At 38.0% G+C, this 19,254-nt stretch overlaps 2 protein-coding genes across 3 annotated transcripts; both read left to right on the top strand.

Annotated features, from left to right (window-relative positions):
- Window positions 1–3,940: 3,940 nt before the first annotated feature.
- atp6v1c1b (ATPase H+ transporting V1 subunit C1b) lies at window positions 3,941–13,446 on the top strand. 2 transcript variants are annotated; one of them, XM_044052231.1, is made up of 13 exons: window positions 3,941–4,087; window positions 5,259–5,422; window positions 5,977–6,044; window positions 6,502–6,587; window positions 6,694–6,788; window positions 6,886–6,977; window positions 7,892–7,990; window positions 8,215–8,283; window positions 9,628–9,720; window positions 10,373–10,466; window positions 11,455–11,552; window positions 11,718–11,841; window positions 12,638–13,446. In XM_044052231.1, the coding sequence occupies exons 2-13, from the start codon at window positions 5,291–5,293 to the stop codon at window positions 12,734–12,736; spliced, it is 1,149 nt and encodes a 382-aa protein (XP_043908166.1). In that variant the 5' UTR covers window positions 3,941–4,087; window positions 5,259–5,290; the 3' UTR covers window positions 12,737–13,446. The 2 variants fall into 2 exon arrangements, with proteins under 2 accessions (XP_043908166.1, XP_043908165.1); XM_044052230.1 differs by having other exon boundaries at window positions 5,256–5,422.
- Window positions 13,447–14,744: 1,298 nt separating this feature from the next.
- Window positions 14,745–19,059, top strand: si:ch211-215i13.3 (brain and acute leukemia cytoplasmic protein). Its single transcript, XM_044052232.1, has 3 exons — window positions 14,745–15,484; window positions 16,148–16,272; window positions 17,558–19,059. Exons 1-3 carry the CDS (start codon window positions 15,346–15,348, stop codon window positions 17,684–17,686), a joined length of 393 nt encoding a protein of 130 aa, XP_043908167.1. The 5' UTR covers window positions 14,745–15,345; the 3' UTR covers window positions 17,687–19,059.
- Window positions 19,060–19,254: the final 195 nt, after the last annotated feature.

Raw genomic sequence — 19,254 nt, 5'->3', positions numbered from 1 at the left:
CGGGAAGTGGAGTGGTAGTCAACGGCCCCTAAAGGGGCGGGACTCAATGTTCAGTTCCACCAATCGCCTCTGTGCATTTCTGAGTACATTACCATATATGTATTTCCGAACATCGCTCGCCGCAAAAGATCAGTGATGTTTGTTCACGTTACGTAACCATGAATTTTCCGTAGATGGTCTCGCCTTTCAGTCAATCGGTCCTCATGACCTCTTCAGCGCTTGTTTTTGTGTCACATAAACTTTCGCAATTTCACTCACTATTTATAAAAAAATGTTGTCACTGATTCGATTTTTGATCCATAAAATTAATATCTTGGCATGAAGGGACTTTTAAAAACTTAAATTAAAGAAATAAAGTTGATTGATTTAACTATAAAACAGCTTCAAGAAGGTTAAATAACATTAGACAGCTGTTTGAAAGTATAATATGCATTCATTGGAATGTATGCATCCTACAAAAGGACATAAATGTTGCACAGCAATAAAAAATATTTGCTTTTATCAATGACTTTGATAAATGCAAAAAATGTCGCATAGAAACCGGCGGAAAATCAAAATGACACACTTAACTTAATTGTTCTGTCCAAAAACATTCGCAACATTCACAACAGGTGAATCATTCAGTAGCTTTTAACTAATTGATATTGATAAAATAATCAATAAATTGTTGCAGCCCTGATCGTAGAATTGATCTTTGCTCAAAATATTACTATTATACAATCAACTTACATATAATCATTGATAAAGAAAACTAAAAGTTGTCACATGGCCTCACCAATAAGAACATGACATTAGAAGCAAAACCTCAAAACAAATCTGTTTGCTCTTCCCTGTGGTGTGTAGTCCACCACTGCACATGGAGATCATTAAACATTACACTTTTTGCACGAAGGTGTGGCTGAAACTTTGTTCCCCTGTCTGAAAGCCTCATGGTAACCTTTTGCTTTGTTTGTTTAGCTGTTGATGCTCTTTCTTTGTATTCATTTACCAATGTGTTGCATAAACGTTGCATAAACGATGCAAAAATAATGTGTCTGTGTATTTAGTCTATTTAAAACTTAGTTTAAAACATATTTTGTGGCAGCATAATATTAGCTTTGTTATCATGACTGATTGGTAGCTTTTACGTTTGAAATCAAAACGTCATTAACATTAGAATGTATTATTATTTCAGTCATTCATTTTTTAATATTGTATAAAAAGTTAATTTCTACACCCACCATGTAAGGTGGTACAGTCGCTAGCATTGTTGCCTCACAGCAAGAAGGAACTCTGTTGAAGTAATGCCAATGCAAAACGGTTAGTTAAAGTAAATTAGAGGACAAAGTGAACATGACTCATGATTTCTGGCTCCACCTGTCTGTCTACCTTGAGGACATTTGTAGAATTCTTGCTGCAAAATGCAACATGAATGTTTTTTTCCACATTCATGTGCCTCAAGACATTTATGTGCTCATCTGTATGCCATAAATGCAACCGACAAAGAAATAGGACACAAAAAAACACTAATTGTTTCACTTTCACTACATTGTTGTTGTTTGTGTCTGATGGAATGTCAAGATTAAAGAGTTTAACATTTTGTAGATTAGACCTTGAGTCTTGGTCACACCCAACCACAGCCCACATGTTGATGTTTTTATGCAATCAAGTTCACTTGGAAGGAATTAATTTTAGCAAAATTTCTTTCATTAGACATGGTAGTCAGGAGTTTGGCACAGATTTGAAAAACCTCTGCCTGCAGCCACCTTAGTCGTATGACTTGTGTTGCTGTTACTGGTGCATTTCATCTGTGTATGTCTGTAGCCGTCTGCCTGTCTTATAGCTCTTATCTTTGTTTTATGACTGTCGCTCTTAAGGACACTATGTTCACAAAACTACATGGTCTTGAAAACAACCGCAGCAATCTGATACTAATCTGTGTCTCCCCCTAACTGGGTTAAATGTAAAGCATTCAATTTGTACCTTATTCAAACCCTGAAGTACATACCACAGGAAATCAAATTGGGCCAGAAGCTAAACAGTGGCCATAAATAACTCTAAATCTGTTTGAGACAAGTGGGTCAGTCAAGTTATTAAAGTAATGTTGTGCACTGTAACAACATCAGTGTAGGATACAAGATAAAATCAAAGGCAAAAATTGTAGACACTTGACAATAAAAACAAGGTGTGCAAAAAAGTACAATCAAGTTTGTTACCTTTATGTATGAGTTCTGTTTAAATTGAATTGGACAGTGACAGCAAAACTATCCCTGACTTTTAAAATGATAGTTTTGATTATTATTTTTAAAAAGGTATAATACTGCGTTGTAAAAGTATATCGTGTTTCAATGTTCACATCATTTTCCATGACCAAAAGAGATTTTGTTTGTGCTTCAGTTCCACTGAGTTTGGTTAAAACTATTCACTGTCTTCAGGGAAGGAAATTAAATAAGCATCCATAGATAAACAATCATCAGCATAAATAATCAATTCTCTATAGCCCAAGCATAAAACACTTGAGTGGCTTAATTGTTAGATATCAATGTTAGAATGTCAGAGGATTCGCTGAGAAGGAAATGTGGGGAATGTTCACTCAGATATTTACAAGGTAATTAAGAAACTGTGTGTTAACTTTAAAAAACACAACTATAAAATGTCTGATATGTACAATTTATCTTTTTATCATAAAAATGGGGATAACACAGGTGTTATTGACAAGTAATTACAATGAAATTAAAGAAATAAATAGTTTTTATTGACAACATCATTTACCAAGGCATTTGTGAAAAGAAAAGATCACAGGTGTTAATGCATGTGAGGTGTTTACATGAGAAATTAAACTTGTGATTATATTTAATAACTGTTAAATACTTATATCACCAGTGTTCTAAAAAAAAAGGAATTGTTAAAAAAGTGCTACAGCAGTTATTGACACCGGTAGTAGTTACATCTTACCATTAGAGGGCGATATTGAGAGAGAGAGAGAGAGAGAGAGAGAGACTCATGCAGCCTCACAAATTGGGAATTGTGAAGTTGTTGACAATTGCATTCAATTGAATGTTGAAAATAAATGTAGAAAAACTAAAAAGTAATGTCACCCAAAAAAATCAGGTCTAATAAAATGTATTTCTTAAGATATTCTATTTTTTATGATATTATGAATTACATGAATCACATTTACTTTTTAAAGTAATTTTCATAATTGTAATTTGTAATTTTACTTTTACTTAAGAATGTTTTTTGGAAGTTGTGTACCTTGCTACATCTGTTACTGAGTAAGAAAGGTCTGAATTAAAAACATTTTTTAAATCACACACTGGAAACTTTGGCAAGGACAGATGGATGATTAGGACAGGTGAAGGAATGATGAGGACAGGCAAATGAATGATGACAGGTGAATGAATGACGAGGTGAATGATAAGGACAGGTGTTAATTAAGGTCTCTGAGTGAGTGAGAAAGTTAAAGCATTTGTGACCTTTGACCCATCTTGACTGATACATTACAGTATGTGTTTTTTTTGTCAGCACTTTAAGTAAAGATTTTTACTAATTAAAAACAGTTAATGTGAGATTTGTAGACCATTTTTAGACCAGTACTTTTACTTGTACAGGTCTACGTACAGCTATATCATTTTTAATTAATATTTTAAGTACAGTGTATGATTTGATGTAGCAGTTGGCAAAATGTATGTATGGACATTTTCATTAAACCAGTTTTCTCTTGGGTAGACAATATGAGAATACAGCAATATACTCTATAAACATGACCGTTTAACACCTTTGCTGTCCAGGTGTAGCAGCTGCTTAAATCTACCGCTGAACACAAATATATTTGAGTTTGTTTGTTTTGTTTTGGTTGTTCTTTTTTGGGTTAATACGGAGACACTGAAAGTACCGACACGTTTTTCAGACACGTAAAGGCAGCACAGTTCGCAGCAGAGTCAGCGCATGTGCAGTACATCTCCTATGATCAGCTGACTGAGAGAAAGCTGTGTCGAAGGAGCTTCGGGCGACAACCTGCCGTTATCTGCGCTATGTAAGCGAAGCTGCGAACACTTCGCTGAATAAAAACCGTGTGGACCAAACACCGAACCCGCTAAATTTATCGGTGAGTGTGAAAAACAGTCCAAGTAATGACGTCGTGACGGCGCGAGACTGCAACGATACCAAGCTCGTGTCACAGCTGCAAGCTAACGCTGAATTTAACCATGTATTAGCCATGTTTATGCTGTTGTCTTTGGCTGCTTTTGATTGGAGGAGGCTCTACACGTGTCACCTGAGCAGCAGCAGTTCATGTGATGTCTTCTACAACACTGACTGATCATATGACACAATCAGCAGACATGTCTGTCCTTTTCCTGATGCCATCAGCTTTGTATTGCTCATTTATTTAGCCACACTGTGGGAAATTTGAGGAAGTCCTCAAATCTGAGGCAAAATGGAAGTCAAAAGAGGAAGATTATTAATGTGACTCTGATTCACACAGGGATAAATGCATGTGCAATGGTGGAAAATTGCTACTTATTATATTTAATCAACACTCGTAACACTCTGAAGTGAAGGTCAACCCTAAAACTTTATTCAAAAGTGAATTAATCAAAGTTCAATTTTTTCCTTTATTTTAATGTCTATTATGTAAGAATTTGTGACACCTAATAGTAAGATAGCAGATTCTAACAAACAGATGGCTGCTCCCTTTTATACAAATAAAAGGCTTATACAAAGCCAAAGGCTTTGGAAACCAAACAATTTTCTTTTAAATTGTTTGCTCATTTTACCTTTGGGACCAGAATACAGGAGTGAAATCTGGTTTCAGTTTTAATCTTTTATTTTAAATTTATACACCCTTCAAACATTACTATTCACCTTGATTTTAACTCTAAAGTCGCACAGATTTAGTCTCCATTGTCTGATATATTGCTTGTTTTGGTAATAACTTTGACGTCTGTGTTATACCTATATATATATATATATATATATATATATATATATATATATATATATATATATATATATATATGAAATGCCAACATTGTGACAGAAAAATCAGTGGATAACCTGGTTAGTGATAACATTCTGTCAAGAATCACTATTGTTCCAACTTAAATGGCTCATTAATCATGTACAAGGAATACCGTAAGGAATACCTGGTCAAGCACTTGAACTCTTGGTCATAATGGATGAATACACCCAGAAATATGAGGTCAGAGTCAGTGGTTGGGCAGACGTCACATCAGAGGTTTAAAAGTTATTTCACTCTATTCTCTTACTTGCAGCAGAGTCCCAGTGGACAAACCTCCTGCCAGCAGCCATGACAGAATTCTGGTTGATCTCTGCTCCGGGGGAGAAGACGTGTCAGCAGACCTGGGACAAACTGATGGTCGCCACCTCACGCACCAACAACCTCTCGACCAACAACAAGTTCAACATTCCCGACCTCAAGGTGAAACATAGCAGTCATGTGTAGCAGTGACCACTGGAGTGGACTGTCAGTATCTTTACGTGCAGAGTTTGATCAAGCTAAGGCCGTATTCTGACTAAGACAGGCAACTTGTCGAGTCTGTGTACATGCGGAGGAGAAACTAGATTTCTTAGCCGTGTACGCCTGACTCCGCCTCCACAGGTGGTTGCTCTGTTGTCCGAAGAAAGATGCAGCTGCCGTATGATTTTGGCAACAGAACTGCAGTTTATATATCATCTCCTTCTACTTCTGGGTCAAAGAGCGGGAGGAAATTTTGGTTATTGCGTGGAACGCCAAGTCTGACTCCAGTCCAACTAAGTGTATACATGCAGGATTAATCAGACTATGAATTGCATTATCCAGGTATGTTAGTTGGACTAAAATTAGCTCAATTTTAGTTGGACTAACTTGTGTGACGTTAATAAAACTGAATTATTGTCTTTGTCCGACTAAAACTGCACTTGCATGTAAAAAGCATTGAGTGAAGGGCCATGATGGAGCATTTTGTTATATTTATTTGCTCTGTGTCTTATCAGGTTGGAACCCTTGACGTCTTAGTGGGTCTGTCAGATGAGTTGGCTAAACTGGACACTTTTGTAGAAAGGTAAACTTTGCTTTTCCTAAGGTTGATTTGTACAGGTTTGTTTCCTAGAGAATTTAATAATAAATTAATAAATGGATAATTTATATTATTTATTTATTTATTTCATGCACAAATAGAAGAAAAACCTGTCAAGGTTAATATGAAAACCACACCATGAACATATACACTAGGTAAATGAATTGCATTCAGAAAAATAGCATGATTGAATAACTTAAAAGTTAATTCTGAGTTTGAAAAATGATTTCCTGATGTTGTGACCAATATTGTACATAAACAATAGTTTTATATACTAGTGCATTTTCTAGTTCCCTTTTGTGCAGACAATGACAGAAAAGAATCTATTAAATGTAATCCACAATCTCACCAGGATATAAATGTTTTTGACAACTTAAGCACACTGCTTATCCTTCATGTTGGTCTCTAAACTTTTTTCCTCGTCGTGTTTTGTCATCATCAGTGTGGTGAAGAAGGTTGCTCAGTACATGGCTGATGTTCTGGAGGACAGCAGAGATAAAGTCCAGGAGAACCTGCTGGCTAATGGAGGTAAATACATTAATGTTCTCAAGGCACATGCATCCTAAAAGTCTTGATTATGTGATGTGATGATTAATGCAGGTGGCTTTAATCTTTGTGTTTTACTCTTTCACAGTTGACCTGGTCACCTATATCACCAGATTTCAGTGGGACATGGCTAAGTACCCAATCAAACAGTCTCTGAAAAACATCTCTGAGATCATCTCCAAGGTAAATCAACATTAAACATACATTTTCTGTTTGGAACAGAAACAAACAAGCCGCGCTTATGTCTAACGGCAAAGATCTTCTCCTGCTTGGTTTCTAGCAAGTTACTCAGATAGACAATGATCTGAAGGCTCGAGCTTCAGCCTATAACAACCTGAAGGGAAATCTGCAGAATCTGGAGAGGAAGAATGCGTGAGTAAACAACATAGATGTCCTTTTCTACTTCTGTTCTGTAACCAAATCGCTATAAATGTGATATTATTCTGATTAGTGTTTATCTAAAGACAAACACTGAAGAGCTTTCTACTTGAATAACACTCAAGTGTGTGTTTTTCTGTTAGTTTGGCATCCCAGACATGAGCAGTACAATGAAAATTATATATTTTTCCCTGTGTCAGCAGGATTTAAACTACATTGTTGCCTCACTAATAGGACTGTCTGACCCAATTTTTCAAGACTTTGGATACTAGTTCTTATATCAAAATGTAAATATTTTGCAGCCTTGTTTAGATACTGGCAGAAGTTGTTTGTTTTTTTCTTGCACATTTGTGGTTGCACGGTGGTGCAGTGGTTGGAAAGTAGGCTCTGGGATATGCAGGTTAATTAGAGACATCATCTGTAGGTGTGAATGTGATCCATATGACTATATTTTATTTATATTTTTATTAATAATATTGGTGTGTTAGTTCTGTTTTCAATGAATGCTTTCTTCTTAATGATTGTGTAAGAGATATACCCTAAATACTGATTCATCTGGAATCCACTATAGGGTTAGACTAAAGATAGATGTTTATGTTTATTTTTTATTTTCAACCTTTGAATTTGAACCACACAACCACCCAAAGTGGCAGGTGACTACAGTAAAGGTGGTGGAGTTCAAATGTACTCTATATACATAGTATATATACAGTAAGAACAAGGAGTGTAAATGTTCAGGACTGACTCCAGCATCCATGTGACTCTCTAAAGATAAATGGTACAGAAATTAGATGGGTTAAGGGCTAGATGGGCTTCTGTATGCTGCATTGTGTATTTGGAGCATCTGTAGCTGTGGTGAGAAAGCTGAATGTTGAATTGTCTGTGTGTTGACATGTGTTGTCCTTTAGGGGGAGCTTGTTGACCAGGAGTCTGGCTGACATAGTGAAGAAAGAGGACTTTGTGCTGGACTCAGAGTATCTGATTACCATGCTGGTAGTCGTCTCAAAGTGAGTACAAGTTGTATACTGACCAGTTTATTTGGTTAAATAATTAACTTTTAATAAATTATTCAAATGTACCCTTTTAATAATGTGCATTACAGGAAATCAAACGAATATATTTTAGACATAGAAAAAAAGGTCAAATTGCATGCATGCAACAGAAGATGGTATTTGCTTTTTTGTTGTGTTGGTCCTGATCGGTCTTTTTAATTTTTTTCCCTCTGCACCAGGACAAACTATGCTGACTGGCAGAAGACGTATGAAACACTGGCTGAAATGGTCGTGCCACGCTCCACTAAGTAAGCATTTTTAGAGTCAAATGTATGAATGTATATAGTTTGTCTTGTAAATTGATTAACATTCAGTGTGCCAGAATTAGCCACATTCCAACCATCTCTCAATATTTAGTCTCTAATTTCTAATTATGTATCAATTTTCTTCCATGATATATGCAGAGGTTTGTGCATATTTTTGGGTTTTTATGTGAGTATCAGAATAAATTGTCCTCGTGCCCTGAGAGAAATTATTAAAAAAGAAAAACAGAGAGGAGAAATACAAACTGTGTCACTTTTAAAGTCACAGTTTGTGTATATGTCCTCATATCAGACTGTTATCTTCCTCTTCTTCCTCTGTTCCTTTAGCTTTGATTAAAATTGGAAACATTTCACGGTTGACCTGCAAGAAGCAATTGACTCGCATTAGAATAGAAAACCTTATGTGGTTGAACTGTAGAAAGGGATTGACCTTTTGCTGAGACGACCTGAGCGATTTGTGATGTCGGTTGTGGGCTTTTGGATTGACATTTCTCAGTATGATGTCGTAACCTAGCAACCTGTATTTCCACAACAGATATGGGGAATCGGGGATCTTCTAATGATCCCCCAAGAAAAATACAGAAGTAAGGACAGGATGACTTTTTTTACAGATTGTTTTTGGATTTTGTTTTGTTTTTATTTTAAGCTGGCCACGCAGCGGAGGAGTGGCTCGCACTGCTGCCGTACAGCAAAAACTGTGACACTATCTTTTTTTAAGCACACCTATTCAGTTAACTGCACAAGTAACAATAGAATGATACAGATTCTTTTTTGCTTTCAAAAGCCTCCTCCCAAACATAATGGCAGAGTATAATTAACGTGGTAAGCTAAATGGATATATTTATCTGTTGAAGTTGCTAAGGATGTACGGAATTAGAAATGAGCACATTCGAGGGACAGCTCATGTTGAATGGTTAGGAGATAAAGTTGAGATGGTTTGGTCACAAACAGAGGAGGGACAGTGATGATATTGGACAAAGGATGTTGAAGATGGAAAGAGAAAGGTTCATGGTTCACTTTTTCAGTCTACTCTAAAGAGTTGTAATTGAGACTGGGACAAATGAGTTCTTTAACTGATTAGTTTTGCAGCACTGAACTCTGTATCGTCTGCCTGACGGTAACCACTCACATTGACTGTGACCAACCTCATGAGTTTGGATATGGGAAAACACTGAAAATTTCCCAAAATCAGGCTGATATTCAGTACCATATTTTCATAATATGTTATGGATAGACATTGTAGGTTTGCAGTCTTTAGTGTGTGAGGTGCTGCTGATGTGTGTATTCCAGCTCTCATGCTGCCCTCTTGTCTTGTGTCCTCTCCTCCAGGCTGCTGTTTGAAGACAACGAAAGTGGTCTGTTCAGCGTCACCCTCTTCAGGAAGGCTGTAGATGACTTCAAACACAAGGCCAGGGAAAACAAGTAAGTTTCTCAATTTCACCTTTCTCATAAGAGTAATGGGCTGCTCAGTGGGAGTTGATTTAATGACGTACAAATCTAAAGATATTTGTTTCAAATTAAAAAAAATGTATATTGTTGTCTTCTGTGATTCATTCATTTGTCATTATCCTTTGATAAATCATCCACTGATTAACAGGAGCGAGGATAAGGTTGGTTGAAGTATGCTACCTATTTGGAAACACTCTATGTGCTAAAAAAGACCTTGATGCTATAATAAACACAGTTTGGTCAGCACTCAACAGTCTCTCCAATTAGCACGTCTAAAAATATGGCTTCATGACACAGTGGCCACGCCCCCACAGTCTCAGAGCAGAGAGTGAAGCTGAATTTCACATGATTTAAAACCTAATTTTTTTTTTAACACTTTGCAACATTCTTAATCACTCAAATTTGGTAAGGTGATTGCTAACACATTTTCGTGTGGGCTGACACAGTCAGAAGTAATATCTGTGTCACCTTTCAGGGACTTTAAGGTTAGGGTAACAGCCAAGAAAATGCATTATGCCAATGATGTTTCCTCACTAAACAGTTTTGTGTGTTTGTGTGTGTGTGTGCACGCGCGCATGTTAGCTGACACCTGACTGCCAGCTCTCTGCTGTGTGTCCTGACCCAGGTTCACAGTGCGTGACTTCCAGTACAATGAGGAGGAGATGAAGGCAGACAAAGAAGAGATGACACGTTTGTCCACTGACAAGAAGAAGCAGTTTGTACGTCTCCTCTTTTCTTTACAAACCTTTAACAGTTCACAACATTTTCACAATAAGCCATCAATAATCTATCTATCTATATATGTGTATGTGTATGTGTATGTATATATATATTTATATATATATATATATATATATATATGTATATATATATATGTGTGTGTGTGTATATATATATATACATATACATACATATATATGTATGAAACATAAACCTAAATATAGTTCACGAGTCGAGTTGCAGAAATACATTTGTTTAGTTTAAAAAATGTTTGATCAGTGTCAGCAGTCTTTCTCAGTATTAGCTGTACATACATTTTAAGGTGTTTATGAATAAATGCCAATGTTGAGACACCTGAAGCTCTAAACTGTTGGTATATGAGAGGGCACTGAAATCAGTGATTTAGCAGTGCATATTCAAGAAGTGTCTACATCTTATATAAGGGCATCATTTGTTCTCTATCTGTGTATAGTCAACATCAGAAAAGACAGCCGTCCAATGCGTCAACCACCATAAATATAAGAAATCCATAATTCTTTATTTGTTTAACCTTTATTTAACCAGATAAGTCCCATTGAGATCGAGATCTATTCTACAAGGGCAACCTCACCATAGGTCAGCAATGCACGTCATAATAAATACAATATCAATACACAGAGGGGTGCTGCTTATTTAAGAGTGCAAACCTGTGCTAAGGCCACTAAGTTTCTGTATCTGCATCATTACCGAAATCTATTAATTCCCTTCTGGCTCCATAATCATTATTTCCAGAAAATGTTAATCAAAATCTGTTTACTTTTTGAGTTGTGCTGCTCACAGACAGTCATGCAAAGATGGGTAAAAAAAGCAATACCTCTGTGGTGGAGGTAATGATGTCTAAAACAGTAATCATTTCAGCAAATCATTACTTTGTTTACCAGTAAATGATGTGTTTTTGTTCAGTTTCAGCTTATTAAGAGGCATATTAAAATGTTGCTGTGTTTGTAGGGGCCCTTGGTGAGATGGCTGAAAGTGAATTTCAGTGAAGCCTTCATCGCGTGGATTCACATAAAAGCTCTGCGTGTGTTTGTGGAGTCGGTGTTGAGGTGAGGAAGTTCACTTCACAGATGTGCTTTTCCTTCCATACGCTGGTCACAGCAAGTTCACAACTGCATTCATTTGTGCGTCCACGGACGTAAGATTTGTGTCATGTCCTTCATGTGGAAAACTGAAGAGAGGCAGCACTGATGGACTCCATTCATGTTTCATAGATATGGGCTGCCAGTCAACTTCCAGGCCATGCTGCTTCAGCCCAACAAGAAGAACATGAAGAAGCTGAGGGAGGTGCTGTATGACCTCTACAAACATCTGGACAGCAGTGCTGCCATCATTGATGTGAGTCAAAGAAAAAAAAAGTACTTTTTTGTTGAATTGTTGTGCATTTTTGATAGTTTTCAGGTTTACCACGTATCCTTATAAAGGTCTTTAAAGAAATATAATTCATTACTCTTGAAAATAACAACACATGGGAACAATTGTATTTTTTTTTTTTTCTGATTTTGTAAAATAATTTAAATAATTAAAAATAATTTGCTGCATATGAGCCACTTTGGTTATGTGTGATATCAACGAAATTAGCTGATTCAACCGATATTTATCTGAATGGCTGAATGAGGCATTGCTGTGTTTCCACCGATTGGAACAGTTCGGTTTGGTACAGTACAGTATGCATTTTCTTTGCGTTTCCATTAGGAACCATTAGTACCATAATAACAGTCCCCAACCCATTCTTTGGTACCCTTCCTTTGGGGTACCAGAGTAAAATGGTACAGTAACTGTGAAACCTTAAAGTTGAAAACTTGAAGGAACCATTGGTTTTGTAGATGACACCATAAGGACATAATTCACCAAAGTTTGTTTTGCACTGTCACCATGGTAACCGCAGCATTGGTGGGTATTAAAAGCAAATGCGGTGTCAGTTATGGCTGCACTCACTGCTCAACTCTCAACTGGAAACATGGCATCATCTGTGAAGCCACTTGTTGTACCCCTTGGTGCTCTCGTTACCATGGCTACAGTACATGACAGTCCATAACAAACTTTAGTGAATTACATCTGTGCAACATTCGCTACGGTTTGCCATCTGAAATACAGTTTCACTCATAAATTGTCTTTTCTGTTGTATCGCCAGGCCTCGATGGACATCCCAGGTCTGAATTTGAGTCAGCAGGAGTATTACCCTTATGTTTACTACAAGATCGACTGCAACCTGCTGGACTTCAAAGTCTAGCCACATTGCCATCATGTGTTCTGTTCTGTTTTGATTTTTCCTTCCTCCATTCCTTTACTTGCCTTCCAGTGCTTTTCCTCTCTTCCCTCCTCTGTTCCTGGTACATTCCTGGGTCGTAACTTTCATAGTTCGTTAGGAATCAGAGGACCGATTGGTGTTTATTTACGTAAGCTGGTCTCCAGTCATCACTTCTGTTTTATTATACTTGAACATGGGCCCTGTCCTCCTGTTGTCAGTGAGTGCCCACCAAATCACCAAGCACATGAAAATACTTCATTTTTATTTATTTTCATCCAACTTTACATGTAATCACATGGAAAATACAATGTGGGAAAACCTGGGGAGAAAAAAACATGTATGTTAAATATAGTATTTATTTAAAGACTCTAAAACTCAGTGAATGTGATTTTGTTTGTTGAATTTTTGAAGGTGACGTGTTTTTAGCTCCGTGTAAGGAATGTCTGGTTACAAGTTGATGTTGACCATCGTCTCTCCCTCTCAAACTATTAGTCCTGTGAAATATGGAAATGATTTTACAGTATGAAGAAGCAATACGTTTGCTGCTCGTTCTCCCTCTTGATTTCTGTATGTAGAACATTTTAAGAGTAATTATGATGAACATATGCGCAAATACTGTGACATCAGTATAACTGAAAAATGAACCACATATTTAAAATAAATGTGAGAATAAAAACTTTACGTGAAAGATACTTGGCTTCGGCTCACTTTGCTGTTTATGCTCACCGCCCTCTTTATTAGATAGAGCTTTTCAATGACAGCTACTCAATGTTTTTAGACATGTAGACATGGACAAGACAATCTGCTGAAGTTCAAACATACTGAGTGTTTCAGAAACTGCTGAGCTGCTGGGTTTACTCACAACCATCTCTAGAGTTTGCAGAGAATGTTCCGGAAAAGAGAAAATATCCAATGAGCAGCAGTTGCCTGGGAAAATTGCCTTGTTGATGCCACAGGTCAGAGAAAACAGAAACCCAAATAACCACTCTTTACAACCAAGGTATGTGGAAGACTCTGAACACACAGCACTTTGAGGCTTGAGGCAAATAGACCACAAGATGTTTTATTAAAGGTCCAGTATGTTAGATTTATGTTAAATTATCTTCATTCATTGAAATGATGTTTTTTTGTTGTTTTTTTTAACTGTACAGTCACCATTGTACGAATTTTTGTTTTTCATTACCCCGGAATGAGCCTTTATTTGGAGCGGAGTCAGCTATAAGAAGGCTGCCATTTTGGACCGCCATGTTTTGAGTTTTGATGCTAACTGAATAACTCTGGGGGGAGGTTTTATTCATGCACTTCTGTCATTGTTTTTACAGTAAATCAGTTGTACATGAATGGGTTTTATGGAACTGTTGCTAGGCTGTTTGTGTGTGCAAATACTGTTCGGAGCTAAAAATGACTAGCCTGAGATACGCTTTGATGGCCTGTCGCTGAGTCTTTTTAAGGGTTCACCGATCACGTATGGGTGACTTGCGCAGTTTTGACCTCTATGTAAGTTTACAAATAGTTGTATCACTAGTTTATCCACCTTGAAACAAATGAACAGTAAATAAAAGGGAATTCAACCCAAAGACCAAGTTTGCCTGGACAGTCATTCACTGAAGTGCGTTAAAACAAGTCTTCACCCGCACCCAGAGGCTACAATCAGGCCTGATTAGTCACTACAAGCAGCGAGAGAGCATTTGCATCTGCACACTCCAAGAACAGCAGCAACAAGCACCTGCTGGGCTCACATGCGCCCCCTATCAGTGCAGCAAGCTGCTGTCTGCCTCACCTTGTGCCTTTTCACTGCGGTTATATGTCCATAATATGTCACACGCATTTATTAAATATAATAGTCATACTGTGGGAAATCCGGGTGTATAATAATAATCCGGGTGTGTGAGGGACAGCACAGTTGTCTCTCCTGTATTTGAACAGGAAATGTGCAAATTCATGAATTTTAAGTGGACAGATTTATTTTATATTATCATAATTCGTTTTTTTTTTACTCTTCATGATGACCCGTGAGGCCGACATCCCTGATGAGACAGCAACACCACTTTCACTTCCGACCTCCAACTTGTGACGCAAATGGAACACAGGATGAGTTTTACACACTGGCCCTTTAAAGTGCAGAAAACAGCAACACATACTCATAATGTACTCAATAATGTGTGAGTGACAGTGATTGTGGTGGATATTTGCATGATTATGATGATGATGGTGGTGGTGGTGTAGTGGAAATGCTGACAGCGGCTGTAGTTGATTTTCTCCACAGCCAATCAGCAGTCAGACTGGATGCAGCTTTAACCTCCCACCCCCACTCCCCTGGATGACGCAGGTAGCCGTGGTATGTGTTCATGCTGCTGCTTAACTGATGTCTGTGGACGGCAGCGTCAAGCATCAGCAGCAGTATCAGCAGCAGCAGCTGATGATGATGGAGACAGAGACGAGGATGGAGCTGCTACAGTAGAGAAGAAGAAGGATGATGATGGTGATGATGATGATGATGCTGCAGATGATGCTGCAGCTGCCGTGGTGAGAGACCACAGGTGGAGGAGTCGTGTTTCACTACGTGTCCGCTGCGGCGTCACCTGCCGTGGATGATTTTTCTCATGGGTTGCGGAGGGAGTCGGGCGGACGTGATCGTCGAGCCGAGGTATCATGAAAGCTGGACCAGGGAGACGGAATCGACGTGGCTCACCAACACGGACGTGGAGACGCCTCTGCCAGTGGCCAACAGTAAGAAGTGTCGTATGGTTCATATTACAGACAAAAATACAGCCTCTGTTGCTCTGTAACACGACGAAATGACATATTACAGCGTCCAGTGAAAAGGTCATTATTAATCTAAAAGACGAACCGGTTGTTTAATCCCAGTGTGTGCCATTACTCTTCTTTGTTGTCTTCAAACTGAATGACGCCAGGACAGTAATCTCTTTATTTTTTATTACCCTATCAAACATACACTCACAAGTCACCTGTTCAACTTCAACTGCTGACCCAGCATGCAACAGCGTAGAGGATGACACTGCATGGCCACTACAGACACATAGCGGATCCAACAATAGTCCAAAGATAGACAGGCAACAGTGACTCCAATAACCACTTATTACAACACTCTGAACCTTGAATCAACTGCAGGAGACCACTCTGACTGCCACTCCAGCCACTTTATTACTGTAGGTGTCCTTTGTACCTAATACAGTGGCCAGCGTGTTAAAGTGTTGCAGAAATAGTGAGTGAAAATAGCCTGAAATATTATCGTGTGCACAAAACTGCTCTTTTCACGTCATCCTTAAAAAGTGGGCACCAGTATGTAAAGATTTGGACATACATGCAATACAGAGCACATCGAGATCAGTTGAACAGATTCTAATCTAAGGTCCTCACTGATGTCCACAGGTAAAGCTCTGGAGTCCAGTCTGAGAGAGAAGAGGACGGTGACCACAGGCACTCAGTGTGGGAAGCAAAGCCTCACCTCCACCGGCTCCAACCACCAGAGGAGGTCCAGACGCTCGCTGACTGATGTAGGTCTCACATCTGGTAGAGGTAGACTGATTATTGGTTGGGCTGAGTAATATTTGCCCATTTTTAATAATCAGAATTGATTCATTATTATATATCAATGGGCTTTTGTTGATGTGTTCTGTCTATTTAATATTTAGTTTATATAATATTTTCATTGAATGTTGCTCTGCAGTGCAGACCTTAAGTGTAGATTTGAGAGGCGGATTATAAATGTTGTTCAAAAACTGGTCACTGAGGTTAAGAAATGTTTGTGTATTTGTTTTTTGATAGATAAATAAATCAGCATCGTCCATCAGTTTTTGAATGTCACTCCAGTCTTGGACTGTTCCTGTGACATTCTACTCTACTCACACAATCATTTACAAACAGTGAACCCAAAACATGAATTCTCCTTTCTTTCTCTGTCCTAAACGCTGTGGGATACAGATGCAAGTCTGTGGTGAACGTTTGCCCAGAATAATCACTGTTTAAATGCTGTCAAAGACAGTACATCTGCGTCACGTCATACTGCCGGGTTAAGAGTAGAAATAGTGCGTAATACATTGTAGTGCATCCAAAAACTGGAATACAAGCTGCTGTGTGGGTGAGAATGTGTTATTCTATATTCAGCAATAATGATTCATCTAACCAATTAGAAGATTAACAGAAGAAGACATATATTGGTTTGGTCATGTGAAAAAAGAGATGATTTCCATTATTGTCTAACAAATTATCCTCAATGATTGAGGATGAAATCATTAGGAGTGGTTTTATGTGCATGGATAATGTAAATGTACATTAAATCAATGTCATAATTTTTTTAATATCTCTGTTCAAAAGTTTTATAGATAGTTGTACCATACTTGTGTTGCTTTAAGTGCAAAGAGTGAACACTGAGACAAGTAATTAGTTTAAAATATTCTGAAGCATTTTCTTCCAACCATCTGTTTGACTAACTTTTTTATCTCAAGAGCAAAGAAACTGAGTGAACTCAGTGTTCAGAATGCAAATGTATGTGTTTTATCTGGAATGTACCGCACTAAACATTTCGTGGCTTCAGTTCGGGATCTATTATAAATCGTTTTTTTTTTAAAAAGTAATCAGAAATACAATAGCCGTTTTCAGCGTCTCAGAAACAAAGCCTGCTGTGTTTCATTTATTTAACCCTCCACTTCAGGGCAGTGACTCAGGTCTGAGTCGACCAACTTCACCCACTCACTCTCCGCGTCCAAAGTGGTGACATTGAAACGATGTGACCTTCAAAATCATTCATCATTCATTTTTTGTTGTTGTTGTCGTTTACAGCAAACAGCTCGTGACTCCAAAAGGCGGGCATCAAAGGAGGCCGGCGTTCCAACGCCTAAGGACGGCCAGTCGGTCAACATCAGCGGCGGTGAAGACGCTGAAGCGGGCAAAGTGTGCGACGAAAGATGAGGAAAAGCCAAGAACCTGTGAAGCAGAAGATGGCCAATGCTGTTAGCAATTCACCACAAGATGGGGGTGGTGACTTAAAGACGTGTGTGGGTGACATTTGTGTGTGATTCTTGGCTGTCGCTCTCGGTGATTTACAAGCACCTGCATACGTCTCCATCCAAAGATCTCGGGATGCTGCATCCTCGCTGTGCCATTGTAAATGCTTGCATGAAGCCGGGAGTGGCTCACGGTCTGTGTTCACACTCTCCACCATGCTTGTGTCCCACGCTTGCGGTGCTGGTCGGGAATGTGTCACTGTGTAACGCCAGTTTGAGAGAAAGCCACACTGGACGGTTCCATGTGCATATGATAATCACAGTCGACACATCTAAGTGGGGCCTTCCTTAAGAGTTAGCTTCTGTTCTTTGTGCTTTTGTGTACTTTTCTTTGTTGTGAATGTGGGGCGTCGACGAGAATGGTGTTTCACCTCGGTCAATGCTGTAGATGATTTTCATTTAGTGTAACCTGAAGTGCTGTTTAGAAACGGAGATTTGGAGGTTGGAAAGCTTGAAGGCTTAAGACTCTTTTTTACAACCTTTGCAAGATAAAGAAACAAACACACCCGCATGTGCCTACAAAATCATTTACATTTGAAGTGCTCCTGTGTTCACTCTGAGAGTTTATTTTTTAACATTGTTGAATGTTGTATTTTCCAGTTCTCTAACATCTTTTTTCTTTTTAAATATGTATGTTGAATGACTGTGTGAGTTATTATTTACCACAGTGTACTTTCAATGAGTGTCATTTGTGTGGCTTATACTGATCTGCATGTATAAATCAAACAAAATGATGACAATAGTCTCTGCACAAATATTATCAGAGGCAAGAAGTTTGGAAAAAGAACGGTCAACAGCAGATGGTGCTGTTGACCGTCTTACTAACTGAAAACTCCCAGGACAACAACTATTGATTTTCATAATAGCTCTCTCTTCATTTCTGCTCTGCTGTTGCTTCACTAAGATAATGAAAGGCCAACTTTGTTTAGTTTTTTAAATGTCGAACCAAATTTTGAATTAAACGTACACGATTTCTGTTTATATCACGTAGTGAAAGCAAAACAAAGTGAATTTCTCATTTGCTATAGCCAAAGGTTATTTAGAATCAACTATGGATGTGTTAACATATAGTTAAGCACATTAAAGTTGTTTTTTTTTTCCCCAATTTTCCTCATTCAAACTCACATGATTATTATAATTTAATTTATTTGCTTATGGTAATCATCTTAAAAGGCCCTATGAAAAAAAAGAAAGAAAAGGTATGTATATAAGACTAAACATGAAATGGCAAAAAATAGACTATTTTTTCCATGAAATAAAACACATCACCCAACATTACCACTGTGAATTTGAATCCTTGTTTAATGATTTGATTGCAATTATTGTCAGTGTAATATGAGCTCGAATTCTGAGCTGCAGCCAGTCTCTAATCTGTAATCTGACTAATCTGTTCAATATATGCAGGGACAGGACAGACAGCAGATGGAGCTCTAGTAAAGGAAATGTGTTTAGCTACAGAGAAAAAGAAGCAAA

This window comes from Solea senegalensis, linkage group LG20 (genome assembly GCF_019176455.1).
Source record: "Solea senegalensis isolate Sse05_10M linkage group LG20, IFAPA_SoseM_1, whole genome shotgun sequence".
NCBI classification, from domain to species: Eukaryota; Metazoa; Chordata; class Actinopteri; order Pleuronectiformes; family Soleidae; genus Solea; species Solea senegalensis.
This window is presented reverse-complemented; position numbering and strand designations above follow the sequence as displayed.